This window comes from Oreochromis aureus, linkage group 3, assembly GCF_013358895.1.
Source record: "Oreochromis aureus strain Israel breed Guangdong linkage group 3, ZZ_aureus, whole genome shotgun sequence".
Classification (NCBI taxonomy): Eukaryota; Metazoa; Chordata; class Actinopteri; order Cichliformes; family Cichlidae; genus Oreochromis; species Oreochromis aureus.
Genome location: NC_052944.1, coordinates 33,536,526 through 33,556,488, shown reverse-complemented (window position 1 = coordinate 33,556,488; position 19,963 = coordinate 33,536,526). Strand labels below are relative to the sequence as shown.

Here is a 19,963-nt window from a genome sequence, read left to right as displayed (position 1 = left end):
CAGCCTATTACCCCAGCAGAGTACCTGATCACGGGCAGAGCGTAGGTGTTGATAGCCCGGATCTTGTTCTTACCGTTCAGCTGACTCCTCAGGACTTGCCTGACCCTCTGCAGGTACTTGGTGGTTGCAGCTTTCCTAGCGGCCTCTTCATGGTTCCCATTCGCCTGCGGGATCCCCAGGTACTTGTAACTGTCCTCTATGTCTGCAATGTTGCCTTCTGGTAGTTCGATCCCCTCAGTTCTGACTACCTTCCCTCTCTTTGTTACCATCCGACTACACTATATATATATACGTATATATATATATATATTTATATATATGTATAAACATTATCCAGGTAAGAAGTTTTTTAAGCATCTTACAGTTACACTCATATTCTGGATGTCTTTTAAGCTGATTAAGATGTTTGGTAACATCCTGAAATAAAATGGTTTGGCAGTTTCTGTAAATCAAAGGTAAAACTATCATTTCCAAGGATAAATAACCTTTTAAAAACCAAAGTCAGAACTTTTTAGGCTTCATTTTATCATATTTTCTAGGTGTTTCTTGTAGAAGTCCAGTCAGTTTACTTATGGTACAATAGTTCTATATAGTTCAACTGCTCCCTGATTCACAGGGGTCACCACAGCAGTTAGTGTCCTGTGTTTGATTGGGTAGATTTTTACACCGGATCCCCTTCCTGACAAAACTCTGAAGATTCAAAGATTTTTTGAAGATTTTTGTGATCCCTCTTGTGAGGTACAAATCACAAGTTTTAGTTTCAGGTTTAGTGAATGAAATTTTAGTAGTCTATTATTCTACTGCTAGGGTGACTCGATCTCACTCTTTATCAGGACTGCACAGTGTTTTTATCACCGTTTGTCCCTCTCACACATCTTGAGATAATGTGCCACAGTTTGAATGGCTCTGCAGGACATGCACGTCTAGCTTTTACCCTATGGATGTGAAGGAAAGTCTTTTTATTATAGTCAGGAGGTTACATCAAGGAAAGTTAAACGCCACAAGTTTTGTAGATTTTGATAAATATGATGGGAGCTACCATAAAGAAAATAAAGCAGTAGAACAGGTTTGTTTATTTTTGCTAGCCTTATATGTGTGTCCCATAACTGCATAAAATTACTAAAATTTTCTGATATGGCTCAAAAAAGGTATGCCAGTTTATCTATGCTTCCAAACTGAAACCCAAAGAAAAGCAGGGGAGCAGCCAAAATAACAGTGAAATAATATTCAGGCTAACTCTCAGATTTGCACCACATACACAGTGTTTGCCTCACATTTAGTTTGGTGACATCTGGTTTCCCGTCTGATCACATTTATGAATGTCGTTTGCTAGTGTTGATGACTGATGACTATACCTTCTCACTCAAATATAGTAACTTCTGGCTTCAAAAATCGACAGTATGGCAGCTAACATACTAACATTGAGGCTTCACACTGGGTCCAAGACCATGGGTGCCTTATTGTGGCTACAAAAATCTTTTGTTAAGGTTTTTTTGCGTCACATCATATTCAAGAGCTGTCTTTCATATTAGGTATGATACAACCACAAGTTTCTAGGGAAAAATTTATATCGCCAAACTGGATAAAAGTGGTTCAAGGAGGTTTCTAATTGGTTGTAAATAAAACTATAGCTTTGGTTGCTGTTAGATTACCAGTTTTTAATTTTTTACCCACTAACTAGCCTGACGGTAGTAAAGCTTGAAAAAGTATAACCCCAAATGGAAATGGAGAAAACTGTGCCTTAACAACAAATAGCCAATGGAAAGTGGGTTTATAAAACCAGTCAGCATAAAAGTTTAACTCAAGTATTTGAACACAGTGTCAGTGCTGTGTTAGCAAAAACTAAACTAAAACTTAAGTGTTCTATTTTTTTAATATAGAAAGTCATTTGAATGAATATTTTAGTTTAATTAGAAATTTAATTATAATTTTTTACAATTTAAATATATATTTAATTTAACTCAGCCACCCTTACTCATTCAGAGTAAGTAACTATCTCTCTAGCACCTCCCGGTGGCTCCAAGCTAAATTGCAGCCAAAATCTGTATGGTCCATATTTTATATACAGTCCTAATATGATATTTAACAGGGTGAGATGCATATAATCGGCATTTGGGACTTCTATGAAATTAAAATGACATTTTAAAGTGTAATTTGTAACTGTTTCCTGGTATAAGTGAACTTCTGTACCTTTCACCTAGGCAAAGTTTACCTCTCACCCAGCCTTTGACTTCGGGGCTCAGTGGGCTGAGCCACTTGTAAAGGGGCGGGACAGGTGATGAAGTAACAAACAGAGGGTATAAATTCTTTGGCTTGTGTGAGGTTTCGCCATGAGGACGGTACAAACTGAAAAAGATGTGGTTTCTGCTAGCTTTTCTTTGTTTCTAAGGCTTTTGATTTTGCGTGTCCGAGCTAGCATCAGCTAACACTCAGGTTTTCAAACTCCCTCTGCTGAGGACACTTTTCCGAAAAAAGAGAGGCGCTGAGCAATGAGCGCACCCTGACCTGCCTTCCCCCCCTTTTTTTCTTTCCTCTGGCATTTTTTAGAGAAACTTTCAGCACCAAAGGAGTCTGAATCACTTTTTGAAGGTTTTTATAGTTAGTAAAACTTGTTTTTGCTTTCTCGCCATGGAGAGCCAGAGCAGCAGGGACAGCAGCAGCAGGGCTGCTACACAGGAGTACCCGAACCCCTTCATTCATGAGCTGAAGCTCACCAAGGCGCAGTGGATCAAGGTAATCATTAAATGTATAGATTTTCTGCTTGAAAGTAGGGCAGGATGTCAGGCAGACTTACTGCCCTACTTTAAACCATAGTTAATATTCGGCTTAACCACAGACCCCTGCTAACTCTGGGTTTAACTCCGGTTTTTGGAGGTTAGAAAGGTAATCCACGAAATGCTAATTTATGCTACCAGATGTTATAGCATGTTTTATTTTGTTTTTAAATCTCAGTTTTCCACATATTTCTGCATAAATTTAACTTAAAACATAATCAGAATACCCAAATTAATTAATCAAAGTTAGCAAATGAAATGGGAATATTAGATGGATATTTATTTATTGAGGAAAATGATCCACTGTTACTAGAAAAAGTATGTAAAAATCTCCTTTTCTCGTCCTTTTTTGTAACTTCCTCTGTAAATATAACTTAAAACATTAACCAATGTTTAAATATTTCTGCTATAAGTAGACAAGACTAATGGCACTAAAAATGTATATGAGATCAGATATGTGGTCATGTAATTATTGAGAAACATGTTTCATAAGCACTGGAAAAATATGTAAAATCCGCTTTTATGGTCTTTTTCTATTCTAAATATAACCAAAAACATCACCTAATTTTTACCCTTTTTTTTTTTTTTTACTCGTAAGTAGATAAATCTAAACAAACCAAACTGGGGAAAGTATGTCAAAAAACAGTTTTGGTATGAATTTCTCTATTAATGTAACCTGATTTTCCTACGCTTTTACTATAAGAAGTAATCCAATTTAGCAAATAAAATTCGTTAATTACTTAATAAGTATAATGATCCAATAGTAATTACCTAAAATTGGGAAAATTATCTAAAAACTTCTATTCTGGTCTTTTTCTCTGAATGTATAAATTGATATAACCTAAATCATCAACCAATTTTTACATATTTTTGCTGTAAATAGATTAAAAAAAAAACTAAACAAACTGAACAGATGAAATAAGGCTGAGGAAAATGCTCCATTGCTGCACATTAGTGATTGTAGAGAAGTGTGTCTCTAGGAGTAGCAGTGAATTTAAAGGTCATATTAGAGGTAAGTGCTTTGAGTCGGGGATGGGGTGAAACTATTTAACTTTTAGATCTGTACTCAGACTGTTTGTTGGTGACTTTTCTTAAGACAAATGATGTAGTGAAGGTCAGACGTTAAATCTTTTGTCAGGTTTGTCATGGTCAGATCTACCCATGCCACTTATCCAGACTTACAGACCTTTTATAATGCGTTATACACCAAGTCACATTAACCTGCTAACATACAAACTCACGTCTACTTTTTTTTAAACTCAATTCTTCCGTAATGAGGCATCTCTGTTTTGACATAGTTATCATAAATCTAAATTATAGTGTTTCTGTACAGAGTATATTAAATATTACACATCTGTAAACCAGATGTTTGTTTGGATTTACTTTGAAAAGTTAGTTTGAACCTTGACTTTGAGGAGTTCGCTGTAGTTGGTTGCACCCAGATCATCTATATTTTAGTCCTCAAATGATGCTAACATACTATCACACATACAAATAAGAACTGAAGCTTTAATATGTGTTTTTTTCTTCAATTGTGTGTTTTTTAAGAATTATTTTTCTTAAAAATGAATGATTACTGAGATTATTTTAGAGTATCTGTCATGCATAAAGGAAAGAGAATAATCATATAAAATGTATTACTGTGTAACGTATGTCACTGAAATAGCTCGGTTGCTCCAGCTTGGATGAAACACATGGTGTTGATGGAGCTGCTGAGTCCTCCAGGCATAAAATTTTAGACAGTGTTTTTCTTCAGGTTTTATTACAGACTGATTCACTGTGGACAAAAGTTGGTTACTTTTGGAAGGACCTGCATAGCTGTCTTATACTAATTGTAAATGTAGTACAGGGTGGAGATGAAAGGATTAATAAAGTACGAGTGCTGAGAGGCGCGTGTTGTCATGGCACCCGCTGGACAGACGCCGATGTTTACGCATTGTTTCTCGCCTCGCCTTGATGGAGTCACGGCACAGATGATGACACTTGAGGAAAGTGTTTCTGTGGGTGAAGACTCAGAGCAAGGGTGTCCGTGTGTGCAGCGTGTAGGGGTCGGTTTGGTAGTAGATGTTAAAGGCGAAAGCCTCAATGGCTGCCATATTGGAAGCATTGTTTCTTCTTCTTCTTCTTCTTCTTCTGTTTTAGGGGATTAATAAGAAAAACATTAGTAACAACAAAAACCACACATACGATCGCTTTATTATTAATGAAAAACAAAGAAAAAGAAAAACCCTTTGTCTCTGTCTTAGTTATCTTTAAGCACGTTTCACCAGAAGAGCATTTCACCAGCTCCACCAAGCAAACATGGCTCATTAGCATTATATAAACAAACACTACGATTCATATATCTTATATTTTCTTAAATCAGCAGGAATAATAGTGTTTGTTTGTTTGAAACAATGACATCTGCTAAGCTTGACCTTTAAACCAAGCTGACCTTGATGTGTGCCCTGTGCCATTTAGATGTCTTTTTGTCTGCAGAGAAGTGATCAGTGGGTAAATTAGTGAGTGGTTGAGTTTAGATTGACTTTAACGCTTTGTGATGCCATGAAAAGACGTAAAAGGGGCATGTTTTTAGCTTTAGACCATGAAACAGTGTTTTGGATGTTTGGTGGTGTGTGTTTCACTTGATGGGACCCTGCATTATGTTTAAACATCTCTAATTTTCCCCTCTGATCCCGCAGGGCATCATCCTGGGCTGCACCCTGCTCCCCATACGGGTCTTCCTGGCGTGGATCTTGTTAATCGCTGCTTGGATCGTCGCTGTGCTGCGATTGGCCGGCCTGCCTCAGGAGGAACGCTCCAAACCCTTATCAGGCTGGCGGCGCTGGCTGTTCCACCCGATCCTGTGGCTGCTGGGCCGTGCAGTGTTCTTCTGCGTGGGCTTCCATTGGGTTAAGGTGAAAGGTCGTAAGGCGGACGTGAAGGAGGCGCCGATCCTGGTAGTGGCGCCCCACAGCAGCTTCTTGGACATGGTGATCATGTTTCCAGCCGGGGTGCCGACAGTTGTGTCCCGGTCGGAGAACATAAACCTGCCGGTCATAGGAGGTGAAAAGAGAGATGGAATTTGTTTACTTTGCCATTGTTTATACACCTGGAAGCACCTGTCGGATCGCTAAAGAGTTTTAAAAAAAAGTATCCTGATGGGAGCTGTTGGTGTTTCTCTGTTTTGCTGACTGAGACACAGTTCACATTTTACAGGCTGAGCTATCACTTGGGTCCTTTTTTGAGGTCCAGCTTGCATTTGCGGTATAGACAGGATGTCCACCTACTATGCAGCAATATCTGGAGTAAACAATGAAGATGATCCAGTTACAAGATCAGGAGATTCACTCCTCTAGCTTCTAATCTGCTCTAATAGTTTTAGATTTCTGGGACTTTTTATATGTGACTTTTTTTAATGTTTCAGCTCTGCTGGAGTGCAATCAGTCTGTTCTTGTGAGCAGGAGGGATCCTGAGTCCAGGAAAGAAGCCGTCTCAGAGCTAAACAAGAGGGTCACCTCCAATGGATCCTGGCCTCAGGTGAGATGTTTTTGTGTCACTCGACACTCTTGTGAGTTCTGTCTTTCTGATAAAAGGGATAATTAATATATTATAATATATAAGTATATAGACTCAAACTGCCTTTTCTTCATACCTGTATAGATACTGATGTTTCCTGAAGGAACCACAACTAATGGCCGCTGTCTGCTCAGATTCAAGACTGGTGAGTTAAATCTACACACAGAGCCAAAGAAAACACCCTGAAATATAAATAAAATCTCACATGATGCCATGTTTCATTAAAAAATAACCCCAGTAATAATAATAATAATACTAATAATACTAATAATACTAATAATAATATTAATAATGATTAAAAAAGTTAAAAACACTGTTTCTGAGATCTTAAGCACCCGATTTGGGCTGTGAAAGAACAAATACATGGAGGTTTAAAGCATATCTCATCGTGTTAAATGCTTTCAGCTTCGACTCCTCTCTCCGTGTCTCAGGTGCTGAGCACTCAGACATAATAGGAGAAATCAAAGATGTAGAAAATGAGAAGTGATTGAGGAGTTCTGTCTTATTTCAGTGTCTCTGTCACATCAGGTGCTTTCGTTCTCGGCGTCCCGTTCCAGCCCGTTGTGTTGCATTACCCCAACGAGCTGGTGAGTAAAATCATTACAGCGGCAGCTTGATCTGCTTGTTATCAACAACACAGCAGCTTTATGTGAATGAAACCGATCGTGTCGATTACGATGAGGACGAAACCTCCATGAAATGAAATGTAATAAACTGTAATTGTACGACAATGCAGAGGCAACATTTAGTTTCCTGCCAGTAGAGTTATGTGTTGATTTGGGGGTGGGTTTTCTTCTCCTTACACCTGGTTCAGTTTCACTCGTGCTAACAGAGCAATGCAGAGGCTCATCACTAAAGACTCTCTGTTGTGGTCACATTCATTGGTTTCATTGGTCGCATTCAGACAAGCTTTCACTTGTTTTGCTCTCTGAAGTTAATCTGAATGAATGCAGTTAAACCTGCTACAAACAAAGACATTTACCTGCAGCTGCTTAACCCTCACACCTTAGACTGTCATGATTTGGCAGGCGCCCAATATTTATAACATCTTACTAGACTCCATTAACCCTCTGGGCTCTATCCTGGCCGTTTGTGGCCACTTCACTTTTCTCTTTTCAACCATTTTCGTTCTGTTAATGCAAATGGAATGAAACTTCCCAAAGGTGTGTATTCTTTTCAGATTTTTTAATTTTCAACATCAGCTCCCTAATAATGTCAATAATATACACTATACACCAAATTGTTCCTCTTGGCTCTATCGTGGCCATTTTTACCAAATTACATCATTTACCCATTTTTGGCCAACCAAGCAATTTCATGTAATATTCCTAGTTTCTAGTAGCGGCCTTTGATTGCTTACCACACTCCGATGGACCAAAATAATGAAACAATTTTGACATAGGTTTGATCTTAAGGATCTAATAGTTTGTGTTTGTGCATGACATCACAGCACAAACATGTATTTGCAAGATAGACTGGAATAAATAATGACGCATCAAATATTACATAGGCTGCAGTGAATTTCTGTGGATGCAGGCTATTGAGCTTCGAGGTTCCCAGTCAAACTTAGCTTTGAAGCACATGCTAAAAGCACTTTTACTGATGTATTTTTCATAAAAAGATACCATACCCAAAATATTAACTCTAAAAAAACCCAAAACCCAATCACAGGACATTTTGCAGAGTTCAAACCTGCAGCTGCAGCTGCAGCGCAAACGACAACAACACTGTTTGTAAACGTGTCCTGGAGTTTATGCAGGTGCAGACAGAGCTACTGCTGTAAGTAAGCCTAACAGCTTCCAGATCATTTATTCTGGCAATATGGCAATAAAGTAATCACTGCTTCAAGCACTGTCTATATGATCTGGTCAGAGAGCAAGGACAGCATCTGCCCAGCAGAAGATGAGGGTCAATCTCAAAGAGGCACTGCATCACCACTGATGATGAGTAAACTGAATCAAGATGAAGAAATGAGGTTCTCCAGAAGATGAGGGTCAATCTCCAAAGAGGCTGACTGCATCACCACTGATGATGAGTACTAGCCAGTGCCTGAATCCTTTTTTGGGGGAGGTTTGGGGTTGGGGGGATGGAGGTGGAGGCCGAGCAGCTGATGGAAAAGAACATAGGAGCATTTTCTGAGACCGAGGAGCCGGTGACTGAGTGGATCCTCATGAAAGGAAAACCATGTGGGTCCCACCACTGAAGAGAGACTGCTCTACAATCCAGTACCCACTGGTATCAAACCAGGGCTCACCTGTATGCAGTTCCTACATTAGCAGCCTGAGATCTACTTTTGACTTTTTTTATAACAAAGGAGATCTTTTTTAGCTGCTGTGCACCATATAGACCTCCACGGGAGGCCAAGGTGTGAGGATTGGAGGATTATAGATGAAGTGTAGATGTAAGCCTACACCAGAATAAAGCAATACATAGCATCTTGGATGACAACACTGGAAGTTCTCAGGAAGTAAAAAATGGCATGGGGTTCAGACTCCAACTGACGGAGGAGCTCCGAGGACAACGTCTTTCCTTCGGTCACCTTGGCAGAGGAACTCCTCAGATGAAAACTGGCACAGGGGAAACAACCCAGAGCTTCCTCCCAGCTCCTCCAGTTGCAACAGAGGAAGATTTTGTTGTCTGTCTTTGGCTTCACCAAAACTACCACGGCGATATCCCACATGCCAAAGCAACGGAGGAATGTGCTTGTTTTGACAACACACAGGGAACCAGCAGCCAGTGATGGGGAATAGAGGATGCCTGGAAGCAAGAAGCAATCCTGGACTACAATAGGCACAAATACAGCTTGGATAACTTAGAGAGGATGTTGGCACCTCGAGTTGTTGAAGGAAAACTAACTGATGGCTGCTGGCTCTTTTCTCCACTCTCCTGGATGTCTTGGGATACGATGCCTTTGTCCCGCCGGAAACAACTTCACTGAAGTGGGGGAGTCCTCTACAACCTACAAATGAAGAGTGATCCTGGGAGAGCTGGGGCACATGCTGGTGACCTCAACAACTGCAAGACACCCTTGTCCCTGATTCTCAGCCACTTCTGCCGTTGATCTCAAGATACAGTAGTCTGAACCAGGCGTGACCCACACCCCACCAACAAAATGAGAAGAAGGTGCAAAGGCGCACCTCCAGGATTGGAACAGCAGCCCCTTGCACCAGGTGTTGTGACAAAAACACTCTACAGCTGCTAATGAGGATGCACACAGAAGCACACACACTGAATATAAATTTTGATCATTTTATTGGTTTTGGTTTTTAAATGGCCTTTCTGGCCACTAACACACATGTGTGATTTTCTTTTGGCCATTCACCCCCCAAAAAAATAAAATAAAGTAAAAATAAATCATTGTTACTGTTACTGGTACTGACCTGCAATGCACCAGGTGTAGAAAAAACATAAAGGTGTGTACATGATGTGGTTAGCACATCTTGCTGCTAATGAGGATGCACACAGAAGCACACACTGGAATAAAATTTTGATCATTTTATTGGTTTTTGGTTTTTGAATGGCCTTTTCTGGCTACTAACACATATGTGTGATTTTCTTTTTATTACATTCACCCCAAAAAATAAAATAAAGTAAAATAAATCATTGTTACTGTTACTGGTACTGACCTGCAATGATGATAAAAAAATATTAGGTTTCATCATTCATATGCTAAAAAATGTGAACTTTATTGCTATTTTCCCAAAAAACATAGTAATAATACAAATCTGACTGGTATTCAAAGGTTATAATTTCTGAATTTGAATTATATTTTGGTTTTGTCATGACTAGGACTGGTGCTAATTTAAAGAATCAAGTCAATGAAAGTGAAAATGTTTTAATATATATTAATTTTATAGCATTTTGTAAGCGTAAACAGGGGTGGCCATTTTGGCCACGAACAAGCTGAGAGGGAGTTTTATGTTTTGCTTTCCTGCACAAAAATAACAATGCATTATAATCAGTGTTGATGTGAATCAATTACATGCCCCAGACTCTACTATTAATAATACAAGACATTTCAGTAGCACTGCAATTATATAAAATTGTGAGATTTGAGGTTGTCTTCCAGCTAGTGCAGTGGACAAACAAACTGGTGTTTAAAGGGTTAAAAATTTAAAAAGTAATAACTATTTTATATTTATGAAAAGAACTGAAGTTACTTAAAAGCTTTATGCAGAAAAAATGGCAAAAAAACCCATAAAAATAATAAAAATTACAGACCTAATCTGTTGGTGGCCACTTTTGGCCACGAACAAGCTGAAAGGGTAGTGATTTTGAACAAACCCAGAGGGTTAAGTAATGCTTATCTGTCAGTGAATATATTCTGGGCTTGGTGATTGTTCTGTAAGACATCAGGGTGTTTGCTCAGCCGTGACACTGATGAGTGACGAGCATCAGTTTAATGGAAAGGCGGGTTATAAGGTAATAAGAAAATTTTAAAAAATGAATCAAAATGAAAGGATGTAACTTGTGTAAGCACACAAAGTATTTCTTAACCTTTTTGTTACTGTTTGATTCATTTGCAACATATTAAAAAAAAACTTGTTTCCCATATAATTCTGTCCAAATGCTGTGACCACAAAAAAAAACTGAACGTGAGTCGATCGCATTCCCGCTGCAATAGCGCCGCCAACGACATGCTGCAACTCGTTCCATAAAACCATCCTCTGCTGCAATGTACATACGAGTCTAGTTTGACAGGAGGCGAAGACCAGAAATTTTTTTCCTCCCACTACCAGGCAGGGTTTGTGAGCTATTTTAGCCCAGATGGCTGCAGTCAAATGGTTACATCTATCTGCAGCTGTTCACTAAGCACAGCGAGCGAGTCACAGAGCAGGCATCAGTGAGCAGATGTGATTTTAGGCCATACAGAACAGAAGGAAAAGGAGGAGTTGGGGTGGATGTAGGCTGCCAAGCCCACCACCAATAACTTTTTAAATAGTCCAAACTTTTAAATAGTCCCCATACGGAAACGGAGGCGAAGACCAGAAATGTAATTTTTCATCACCAGCAGATGGCTGGCAACATCTATCTGCAGCTGTTCGGCAAGCACAGAGCGAGTCACAGAGCAGGCATCAGTGAGCAGATGTGATTTTAGGCCAAATACAGAACAGAAGGATAAAGGAGGAGCTGGGGTGGATGTGGGCTGCCAAGCCCACCACCAATAACTTTTTAAATAGTCCCCGAAAAGGAAGACACCACACTGGAGCAATCACTTTCTACTACATGCTTCGTTCACCCAGTCACACACACATTTATATAAGCACTTTTTGGGTTCAGTAGAATTAAACATGCAGACTGGGGAACACTGCCCTTCCAGCTACTAGGGCTTCCTCGGGCTCTACCTCCTGACCTCCAAGTATCCAAGAATGTTTATGTGTCAGAGCAATTTAGCCAAACTGCTGCAGACACATCAGAGTACAGGCTGACCAGAGGTCCTTACAAAGAGGACAGTAAAGTTACATAATAAAACAAAACAAAACTGGATGAAAACAATAGTACTGATAATATTAATACTGAAGGAGATTTAATCCTAGACTGAGAGAGCTAAATCAGCTTCATAATGTCATCTGGGAGTCTTTGATATAGTCACTGACTGACATGTACTTGTGAAACTGTTTGTAGTGCAAAGCTCACTCATTTTTTAAAGTTGCACCAGCTGTGTTGTGTGTTAGCGCTTCCCCAGCAGTAAATATTTTGTTTGTGTCATGTTTATCTGTCCAAAGATCCGTACGTATGCACACTAACCTACATCAGGCTGTGGCTACATCTTCTAAACAAACTGTGGTGTTTGTCCAGGACACTGTTTACATACTGGGTCCTGTCAGCGTGCAAGCGGGAAATGAAATACTGTTAAAGTCATACATGCTGTGAGAAAATGTGTCACTCAGACTGATGCTAAACAGTTTAATGCAAGCTTTTCTCTGACTCTCCCTCAGGATACTATTCGCTGGACATACAAAGGAAGCAACTGGTGAGTCTGTTCACTTCTCCAGCTCAGAATCTGTGTTTTATTGATGACATTATGAGGCAGCAGAATGAATCAGGTGGTAGCCTCCTGGACTTTGACCATTTTTTTTTAACTCTTTCACTTTCTGAACCTGCTCACGGACCTGAGAAATGCTGCTCATCAGTTTTAACTATCACTTATACACAGAAAGTGTTAGCTTTGTATCAGTGTTATAAATCCTGAATGGTTAGTTATACAGAGGGCTGCTTTAAAAAATGGATTTATCAGACAGTTGAAACTGAGACTGAATGTAAGCACAGGTCCCTTTTTTAGCATCAGTCTATTTAAGGAAAATATGTAATAATGAGTCACATATATTACAATGAATTCCTTCTTAGGGCTGAAAGTTGTATAATTGGAAGAAAATAGATGGATGTGTGGATTTAGAAAAAAGTAACCAATATTTTCCTGTTTTTGTCTCGTTAGGTTTCAGGTGCTGTTTCACACGCTTTCACAGCCATACACCAACATCACTATTGAGGTAAGAGCTCACTCGGCTCACCAACACACTCGTTATCAATCATTAGACATTATCAGCACATCTGATGATGTAAAGGTGTACACAGGGTGCATTTGGTACAAGTGATATCAGTAGTGGAGGGTGTGAGCGGGGTGTGTGAACATTATGTCTTCAGTTTGTAAAGCTGCTTTGACAGCGCTTCGTGTGTGTGTGCACATGTCTGCAGAAGAGATCCTCTGCGTGTGTTTGTGTTGATTCGTGTGGACACCCTGCCTGCCTCTCTATTGAGCTGTTACTGTTGTCTACACGCTGTGAACACACAAATCAATGTTTGTCTGTTTCTTGTGCTGCAGTTCCTGCCTGTTTACACTCCGTCCGAGGAGGAGAAGAAGAACTCTAGACTGTTTGCAGGCAACGTTCAGAAAGTCATGGCGAGGTGAGACCCACGTCACAAAGCTGCTTTTATGACTCACTTGTTCGCCTGAGTGTATCAGTACTTGCTTCTGGAAACTACCATCTGCTATCAGCCATACCAAAAGGGCCAAAGTAAAACATCCGTGATCCTCCAAATTAAAAGCAATCACAGAAACCACTGAGCACATGACAGAAACTGCTCATTTTCTGCATCCAGTGTCCTGCAGGACTGTGCAGCTTAGCTGGGCTTTCATCTGAGACCCTGACATCTCACACCCAGCAGTTTTAGCAGTGTTGTGCTTTAAAGACGAGGCGGTCGTGGCTCAAGAGTTGGGAGTTTGCCTTGTAATCGGAAGGTTGTCGGTTCGAGTCCCGGCTTGAACAGTCTGTCGTTGTGTCCTAGGGCAAGACACTTCACTTCACTTCACTTAGAATAGAATAGAATTTAACTTTATTGTCATTGCACATGTCACAGGTACAGGGCAACAAAATGCAGTTTGCATCCATCCAGAAGTGCTTTAGTCGTGATATAGATATATTACAATATATATTAGCAATAATAGAGATGTGTAAGTATATTACAGAAATGGGTCTATTATGGTATGTTATAATGTACACGGTATGAAGTATGTTATGAATATTCTATAACTATAAGTATGTACAGGCTGTAGTGAGTACAAGCTATGAACAGGATATAAATATGAAAAACTATACAGAAATCTGAGATATACAGCTATACAGAAATGTGAACTATGCAAGTTATAAACAGTTGTAGGATTAAAAATTATCATATGTACAGAATGATATTTACACAGAACTATACAGTAGTGCAGTTAAGTGAGATATGTGGATAATTTCTACAGAGGCTGTATAAAGTGCTAGTGGTTGTGAGTGGTGGTTCAGTCCATGTTATTATTGTGTGTTTGAGGGTACAGTTGTCCATTGTGTGTGTGTGTAGGTGGTTGTGGGTGTGGGTGTGTGTATGTTCAGTCTATGAGTTTAACGTGGGTCAGATGTCAGGAGGCAGAGTTCAGGAGTCTGACAGCTGTGGGGAAGAAGCTGTTCCGGTACCTGGTGGTCTTAGTCCGGAGGCTCCTGTAGCGCCTCCCAGAGGGCAGGAGGGTGAAGAGTCCATGTGATGGGTGACTGGGGTCTCTGATGATTTTCCCAGCCCTTTTCAGACACCGCTTCCTGTAGATGTCCTTTATGGCAGGAAGTGGTGCTCCGGCAATGCATTGGGCAGTTTTCACGACCCTCAGCAACACCTTAGCTTGCACTTACCCACTCGATCTCTGCGCTCCTCTAGTCAGTTGGTTTTATCAGTTCCACGCTCACAACTCAAATCTAGAGGTGACAGGGCTTTCTCCATTGCCGCCCGAGACTCTGGAATAGTCTTCCCTTTATAAAATTCTCTTCATCCTTGGAAGTCTTTAAATCGAATCTTAAGACCTACTTATTTTCCAAGGCTTTCGGATCTCTTTAATATCCTTTTTTTAATTTGTCTACCTGGTCTCTTAGTTTACTGGATGGTGGTGGGAAGTGGTGCTCCGGCAATGCATTGGGCAGTTTTCACGACCCTCAGCAACACCTTAGCTTGCACTTACCCACTCGATCTCTGCGCCTCCTCTAGTCAGTTGGTTTTATCAGTTCCACGCTCACAACTCAAATCTAGAGGTGACAGGGCTTTCTCCATTGCCGCCCGAGACTCTGGAATAGTCTTCCCTTTATAAAATTCTCTTCATCCTTGAAGTCTTTAAATCGAATCTTAAGACCTACTTATTTTCCAAGGCTTTCGGGATCTCTTTAATATCCTTTTAATTTGTCTACCTGGTCTCTTAGTTTACTGGATGGTGGTGTTCACATATGTGTGCCTGTGTGTGAATGCGTACAGTTTTGTATATGTATGTGCATATTTGCACTTACATTATATGCCATATACCTTTACATGTTTTACAATTCTTTTTTAAAAAATGTTTTCTTTCTATCTTAATTCTTTCATTATATTATTCCCTGTTCAGCACTTTGGCCGACACATGATGTCTTTTAAATGTGCTATATAAATAAAGATGACTTGACTTGACTTCCGGTCCGAGGCAGAGCAGTTCCCGTACCAGACTGTTATACAGTTGGTCAGGATGCTCTCGATGGTGCAGCGATAAGTTCACCAGGATGTCTGAGGACAGGTGGTTCTTCTTCTTCAGAGTCCTCAAGAAGAAGAGGCGCTGGTGAGCCTTCTTGACCAGCTTGGAGCAGTTGGTCGTCCAGATGAGATCCTCGGAGATGTGGACTCCCAGGAACTTGAAGCTGCTCACACGCTCCACAGCCGTCCCCTTAATGTGGATGGGTGGATGTAGGTCAGCATTCCTCCTGTAGTCCACGATGAGCTCCTTAGTCTTCTCAGTGTTAAGCAGCAGGTTGTTTGTGTCGCACCACTCAGCCAGACGATCCACCTCCTCCCTGTAGGCGGTCTCATCGTTGTCGCTGATGAGGCCAATCACCGTGGTGTCGTCTGCAAACTTAATGATGGTGTTGGAACCATCAGCAGGTCTGCAGTCGTGGGTGAAGAGGGAGTAGAGGAAAGGGCTCATCACACAGCCTTGTGGTACACCGGTGTTCATTGTGATTGTAGATGAGCAGCGGTTATCCAGCCGGACATGTTGGGGGCAGTTGGTCAGGAAGTCCAGTAACCATTTGCAGATGAGGGAACTGATGCCCAGGTCTGTCAGTTTCCTGATGAGTTGTGAGGAGGATTGTATTGAACGCTGAACTGAAGTCTATAAACAGCATTCTGGCGTAGGTGTTGTTGTTGTCCAGGTGTGAGAGGACAGAGTGCAGTGCGATGGAGACTGCATCCTCTGTGCTCCTGTTCTGGCGGTATGCAATTGGTGGGGGTCCAGGGTGGGGGAGACAGGATTTGAAGTGTGCTAAGACCAGCTGCTCTAAGCACTTTGTGATGATGGGGTGAGTGCTACTGGGCGGTAGTCATTGAGGCTAGATGGGTTGGAGTTTTGGGGTATCGGGACGATGGAGGTGGATTTGAAGCAGGCCGGTATCACAGCGTGGGCCAAGGACAGGTTGAATATGTCTGTGAGCACTCCTGCAAGCTCCCCAGAACACGCTCTGAGAACACGCCCAGGGATGCCATCAGGACCTGCAGCCTTGTGGACATTGATCCTGCTCAGCACCGCTCCTACATCGGTGGGGAGAGAGTCAGAGGTTGGTGGTCCGTGTCACATCTGTTTTGGTTGTGATTGTGGGGTTCCCTCGCTCAAAACGAGCGTAAAAGTTGTTGAGCTCGTTGAGGAAGGAGACATCAGAGGATGCGGGGAGGGTTTGGTGGTCCTGTAGTCTGTAATGGTCTGGAGTCCTTGCCACATGCGCCGGGGTTGGAGTTGGAGAAGTGTTCTTCTACCTTCTTTTGTAATGGTGTTTGGCTTTTTGATGCTCCTCTTTTAGATTAGCCCTGGCTGTACTGTAGGTGTGTGCATCTCCTGACCTAAAGGCGGTGTTGCGGGCCTTCAGGAGGAGACGAACATCCCGGTTCATCCAAGGCTTCTGGTTGGGGTACATGATGATCCGCTTTCTGGGTGGTGACACTGTCTGTGGTTTTGGAGATGTAATCCAGTACAGATGAGGCGCATTGGTCCAGGTCTGTGTGGGTGAACATATTCCAGTCTGTGTTTTTAAATCTGTCCTGGAGCACTGCGTCTGTCTCCTCTGGCCACACTTTAATTGTCCTCACAGCAGGCTTTCACACTAAGTAGATAAAAAGCTGCTATTTAGCGTTTTTTTATCTATTGATAGATAACAGAATGATAACAAGTTATTATTATCATTCTGTTATGAAACTCAAACTAGCGTTGGCTGTTTTAAATGAAAAGGCTTGCTAGTATCTCAGGGACTAAATATTTGTATAATGACTGATGATAATATCTGTAAACTGCACTTTGGAGCCACATTGATCCTAACAGAGCTCACAGCCTGTGTTTCCATGTAGAAAGAAGAAAATGTTAGAATAATAACAGAATCATCCAGTAATCCAAATAAAATCACTCCAGAGCTGAAGGAGCTCTTCAGGCAGATTAAAGGGAAATCTTTGTGTTAGACTTCTGTGTGTCAGTTGTTGTAATCTGTTTGTTTTTTTTCTCCTGTGTGTTAGCGCTCTGGGAGTCCCTGCCTCAGACTACGTGATGGCAGGCCGGATTCCAGTCAGTAAACTGAATGACCTCTCTGTCCCGCTTGAGTCTCCTGGCAAAGAAGCGATGACACTTCTGTACAGAAAAGGGTGAGAGCCCGTTTGGATTTACCTTTTACTAAATCTGGGTTATTTATCATGTGAGAAACAGGCTACTCCTCCTCATCCTCTCCTCACACTGTGGTCTTTGTCTCCCTCTCCTGTCAGTCTGGGCCCACGTGATGTAGAGGCAGCGTTGGACAGGATGATTGACAGGTGTCGCTCAGGAGACGGGGGCACAAAGGTCAACGCAGAGGAGCTCGCCTCCATCCTCGGGCTTAACAAAAAGACAGCCGTCCACATCTGCAGCCTGTACTCTAGGGTACTCTTACTGTTAGAACCAACAAAGCTCTTCGTCAGCCACAGATGTTCCAGATGTTTTGATTTTTGAGGCTTGTCAGTTTATTCAGTAGCGTATGAGTTTGCTGCAGGAAGCAGATCAGGAGAAATGCCACCAAAATAAAAGCTCAGATGACAGAGAACATGTTTCTGTGTGCTTGTTGTGTTTCAGGATGACACGGTGGACCTCAGACACATCTACTTCAATATGGCAGCCCTTATCGGACATGTGGACGAGATCTCTCTGCTTCACTCTGCTTTCGCTGTAAGTCCTGCTCTCTTAGATTCATATTTAGAGCAGACCTCTTGTTTTTGTCGCTGACACAGCCTTCTCGTGTTGCAGGCGTTCGACAGAGAGGGCAGAGGCAGTCTGACTAAAGAGGAGCTGACGGAGCTCATGGGAGCGCTGCTGGGTGTTCCTCAGCAGAGCACCGAGGAGCTCTACGACACTGCCACCGAGGACCAGGAGCAGCTCACTGAAGGTGAGTCAAACGGCGAACCAGCTGCTGACGGCACATCGCTGCGCGGCCGCCGGAGATTTTAGAGCCTCGTGTTAGCGTTGTTGCAGACAAACTACAAACTCGTAGTGAGTGAGGATTAGAGAAAAAGGTGCAGACACAGGAAGTTTTAGCCGCTTGTTAAGTGATGAAGCATCAACCCTGCTTGGTTGAGGCTAACATCTGCTTTAACGTGTTGTATTGTGTTTTATTTTATTTAAACAAGCCCCTAAAAATAATCAGTGGTCACTGTGGGCTTCTCTGACTGTTTATTAGCACTGTTCATATGCAGCACATCTTTAAGCTCAGTGTTTAAAACCTTACAAGGTTCACGGGTCACCAGACACTGAGTAAGTGAATGCTCCATAAAAGAATCACTCTGAGTCTGTCTAAGATTTCAGTGGCTACATGAAGCAAACCACGCAGCAGCATATTAATTACTAACCTTGCGTTGTGGATCGATCCTCTCAGCTGTTCTCCTGACTGTTTGCTCAGTTCTCAGCATCTTTTCCCTGCCATATGATTTCATTTGTCTCTGCCCATCAGGGACCTTCACATTGATTTTTATTGAGTGGAAAACGCTCGTGCTCCAGCTTCACTGTGCTAATGTGTTTATATTACCCTAATCATAGCTCTGTAGCTAGCCACCAGGTAGTGCACTGTTATATCCCAGCTAGCCCAGCCTCAATAATCCCACAAATATGGCTGCTGTTTATTTCCTGTCGTCATTTATGTGTGAAGTAACAGCAGAGCTGCACATTTTAGTTTTTTAGAAATCCCTCAGTCAGAACGTTTTACTCTCGGTGATGCCGCAGTGTTTGAGCTTAGGAACCAAAGAAGAGTTTGGACTCACTCACAACTAATCGTGTCAGAGAAACACGAGATAACAAAAACTTTGAAACCACAAACTGGAATATTGTGACTGAATTTCCAACTGAATTTCTTGTTTCCAATGGGAATAATGCACGGCAAAATTTGATGTGCAACACTACATGAAACACAAGGCTGGAAGGAAGATAACACAAAGGATTAAGAACCCACGAGGGCCCTCACAGAGAGTGTCACAGACAGTGTTCATCCACCAGCAGAGAGTTACGTCTGTAAATGATAAACTAGCTGCATTAACACAGGAGCATAAACACATAGTTAGTCTGCAGGACCATGTTTGTCTCACAGTAAAAGCCTGCTGTGGGCTTCTTTGATGAAGTCCACAGTTTAATGTGACAGCTCTTTTACTCAGCTCAGGTTTTTTGTACTTATTTACTGTTGACCGTGATTAAAATAACCTCTTTGTTCCCTGGGCCTGGGGATCTGGGCCTCTGGACTAGCCGACTGAAAAGCCAGTTTTGTCTAGTTTATTAGTAACTTTATATTTTATATCACAAATTTCTATCAGAAAAAATAATCATCAAACCTAGAGGATACATGTGTTTAACCTGAGCTTGGTCTTCACTGAGCTGTGGTGCCTTGTGCAGCGTTAAACTAACCCGAGGTGGATGGGAGCAGCTAAAATGTCTTCACATTTCCACAGAGAGCTTGCTGCTCGTGTTGACAACCCACCCGATCTATCAGAAAGTGACGAAGGAGATCCTGCAGCCCGAGAGACCGCCATCCGCCAACGGGACGCTCAGTGAACAACAACAGAAGCCTCCTGAACGGCTCCGTTAACGAGGACAA

General features: G+C 41.7%; 1 protein-coding gene across 1 annotated transcript; it reads left to right on the top strand.

Annotated features, from left to right (window-relative positions):
- Nucleotides 1-2,247: 2,247 nt before the first annotated feature.
- Nucleotides 2,248-19,921, top strand: LOC116327383 (lysophospholipid acyltransferase LPCAT4-like; the record flags this gene model as incomplete). Its single annotated transcript, XM_039600253.1, has 13 exons — nt 2,248-2,733; nt 5,456-5,819; nt 6,181-6,293; nt 6,417-6,477; nt 6,861-6,919; nt 12,272-12,306; nt 12,769-12,823; nt 13,156-13,238; nt 17,376-17,501; nt 17,619-17,772; nt 17,962-18,054; nt 18,133-18,271; nt 19,818-19,921. Coding segments are annotated over exons 1-13 (1,491 nt in total), but the record flags the coding sequence as incomplete, so codon positions are not given.
- Between the last annotated feature and the right edge of the window lie 42 nt (nt 19,922-19,963).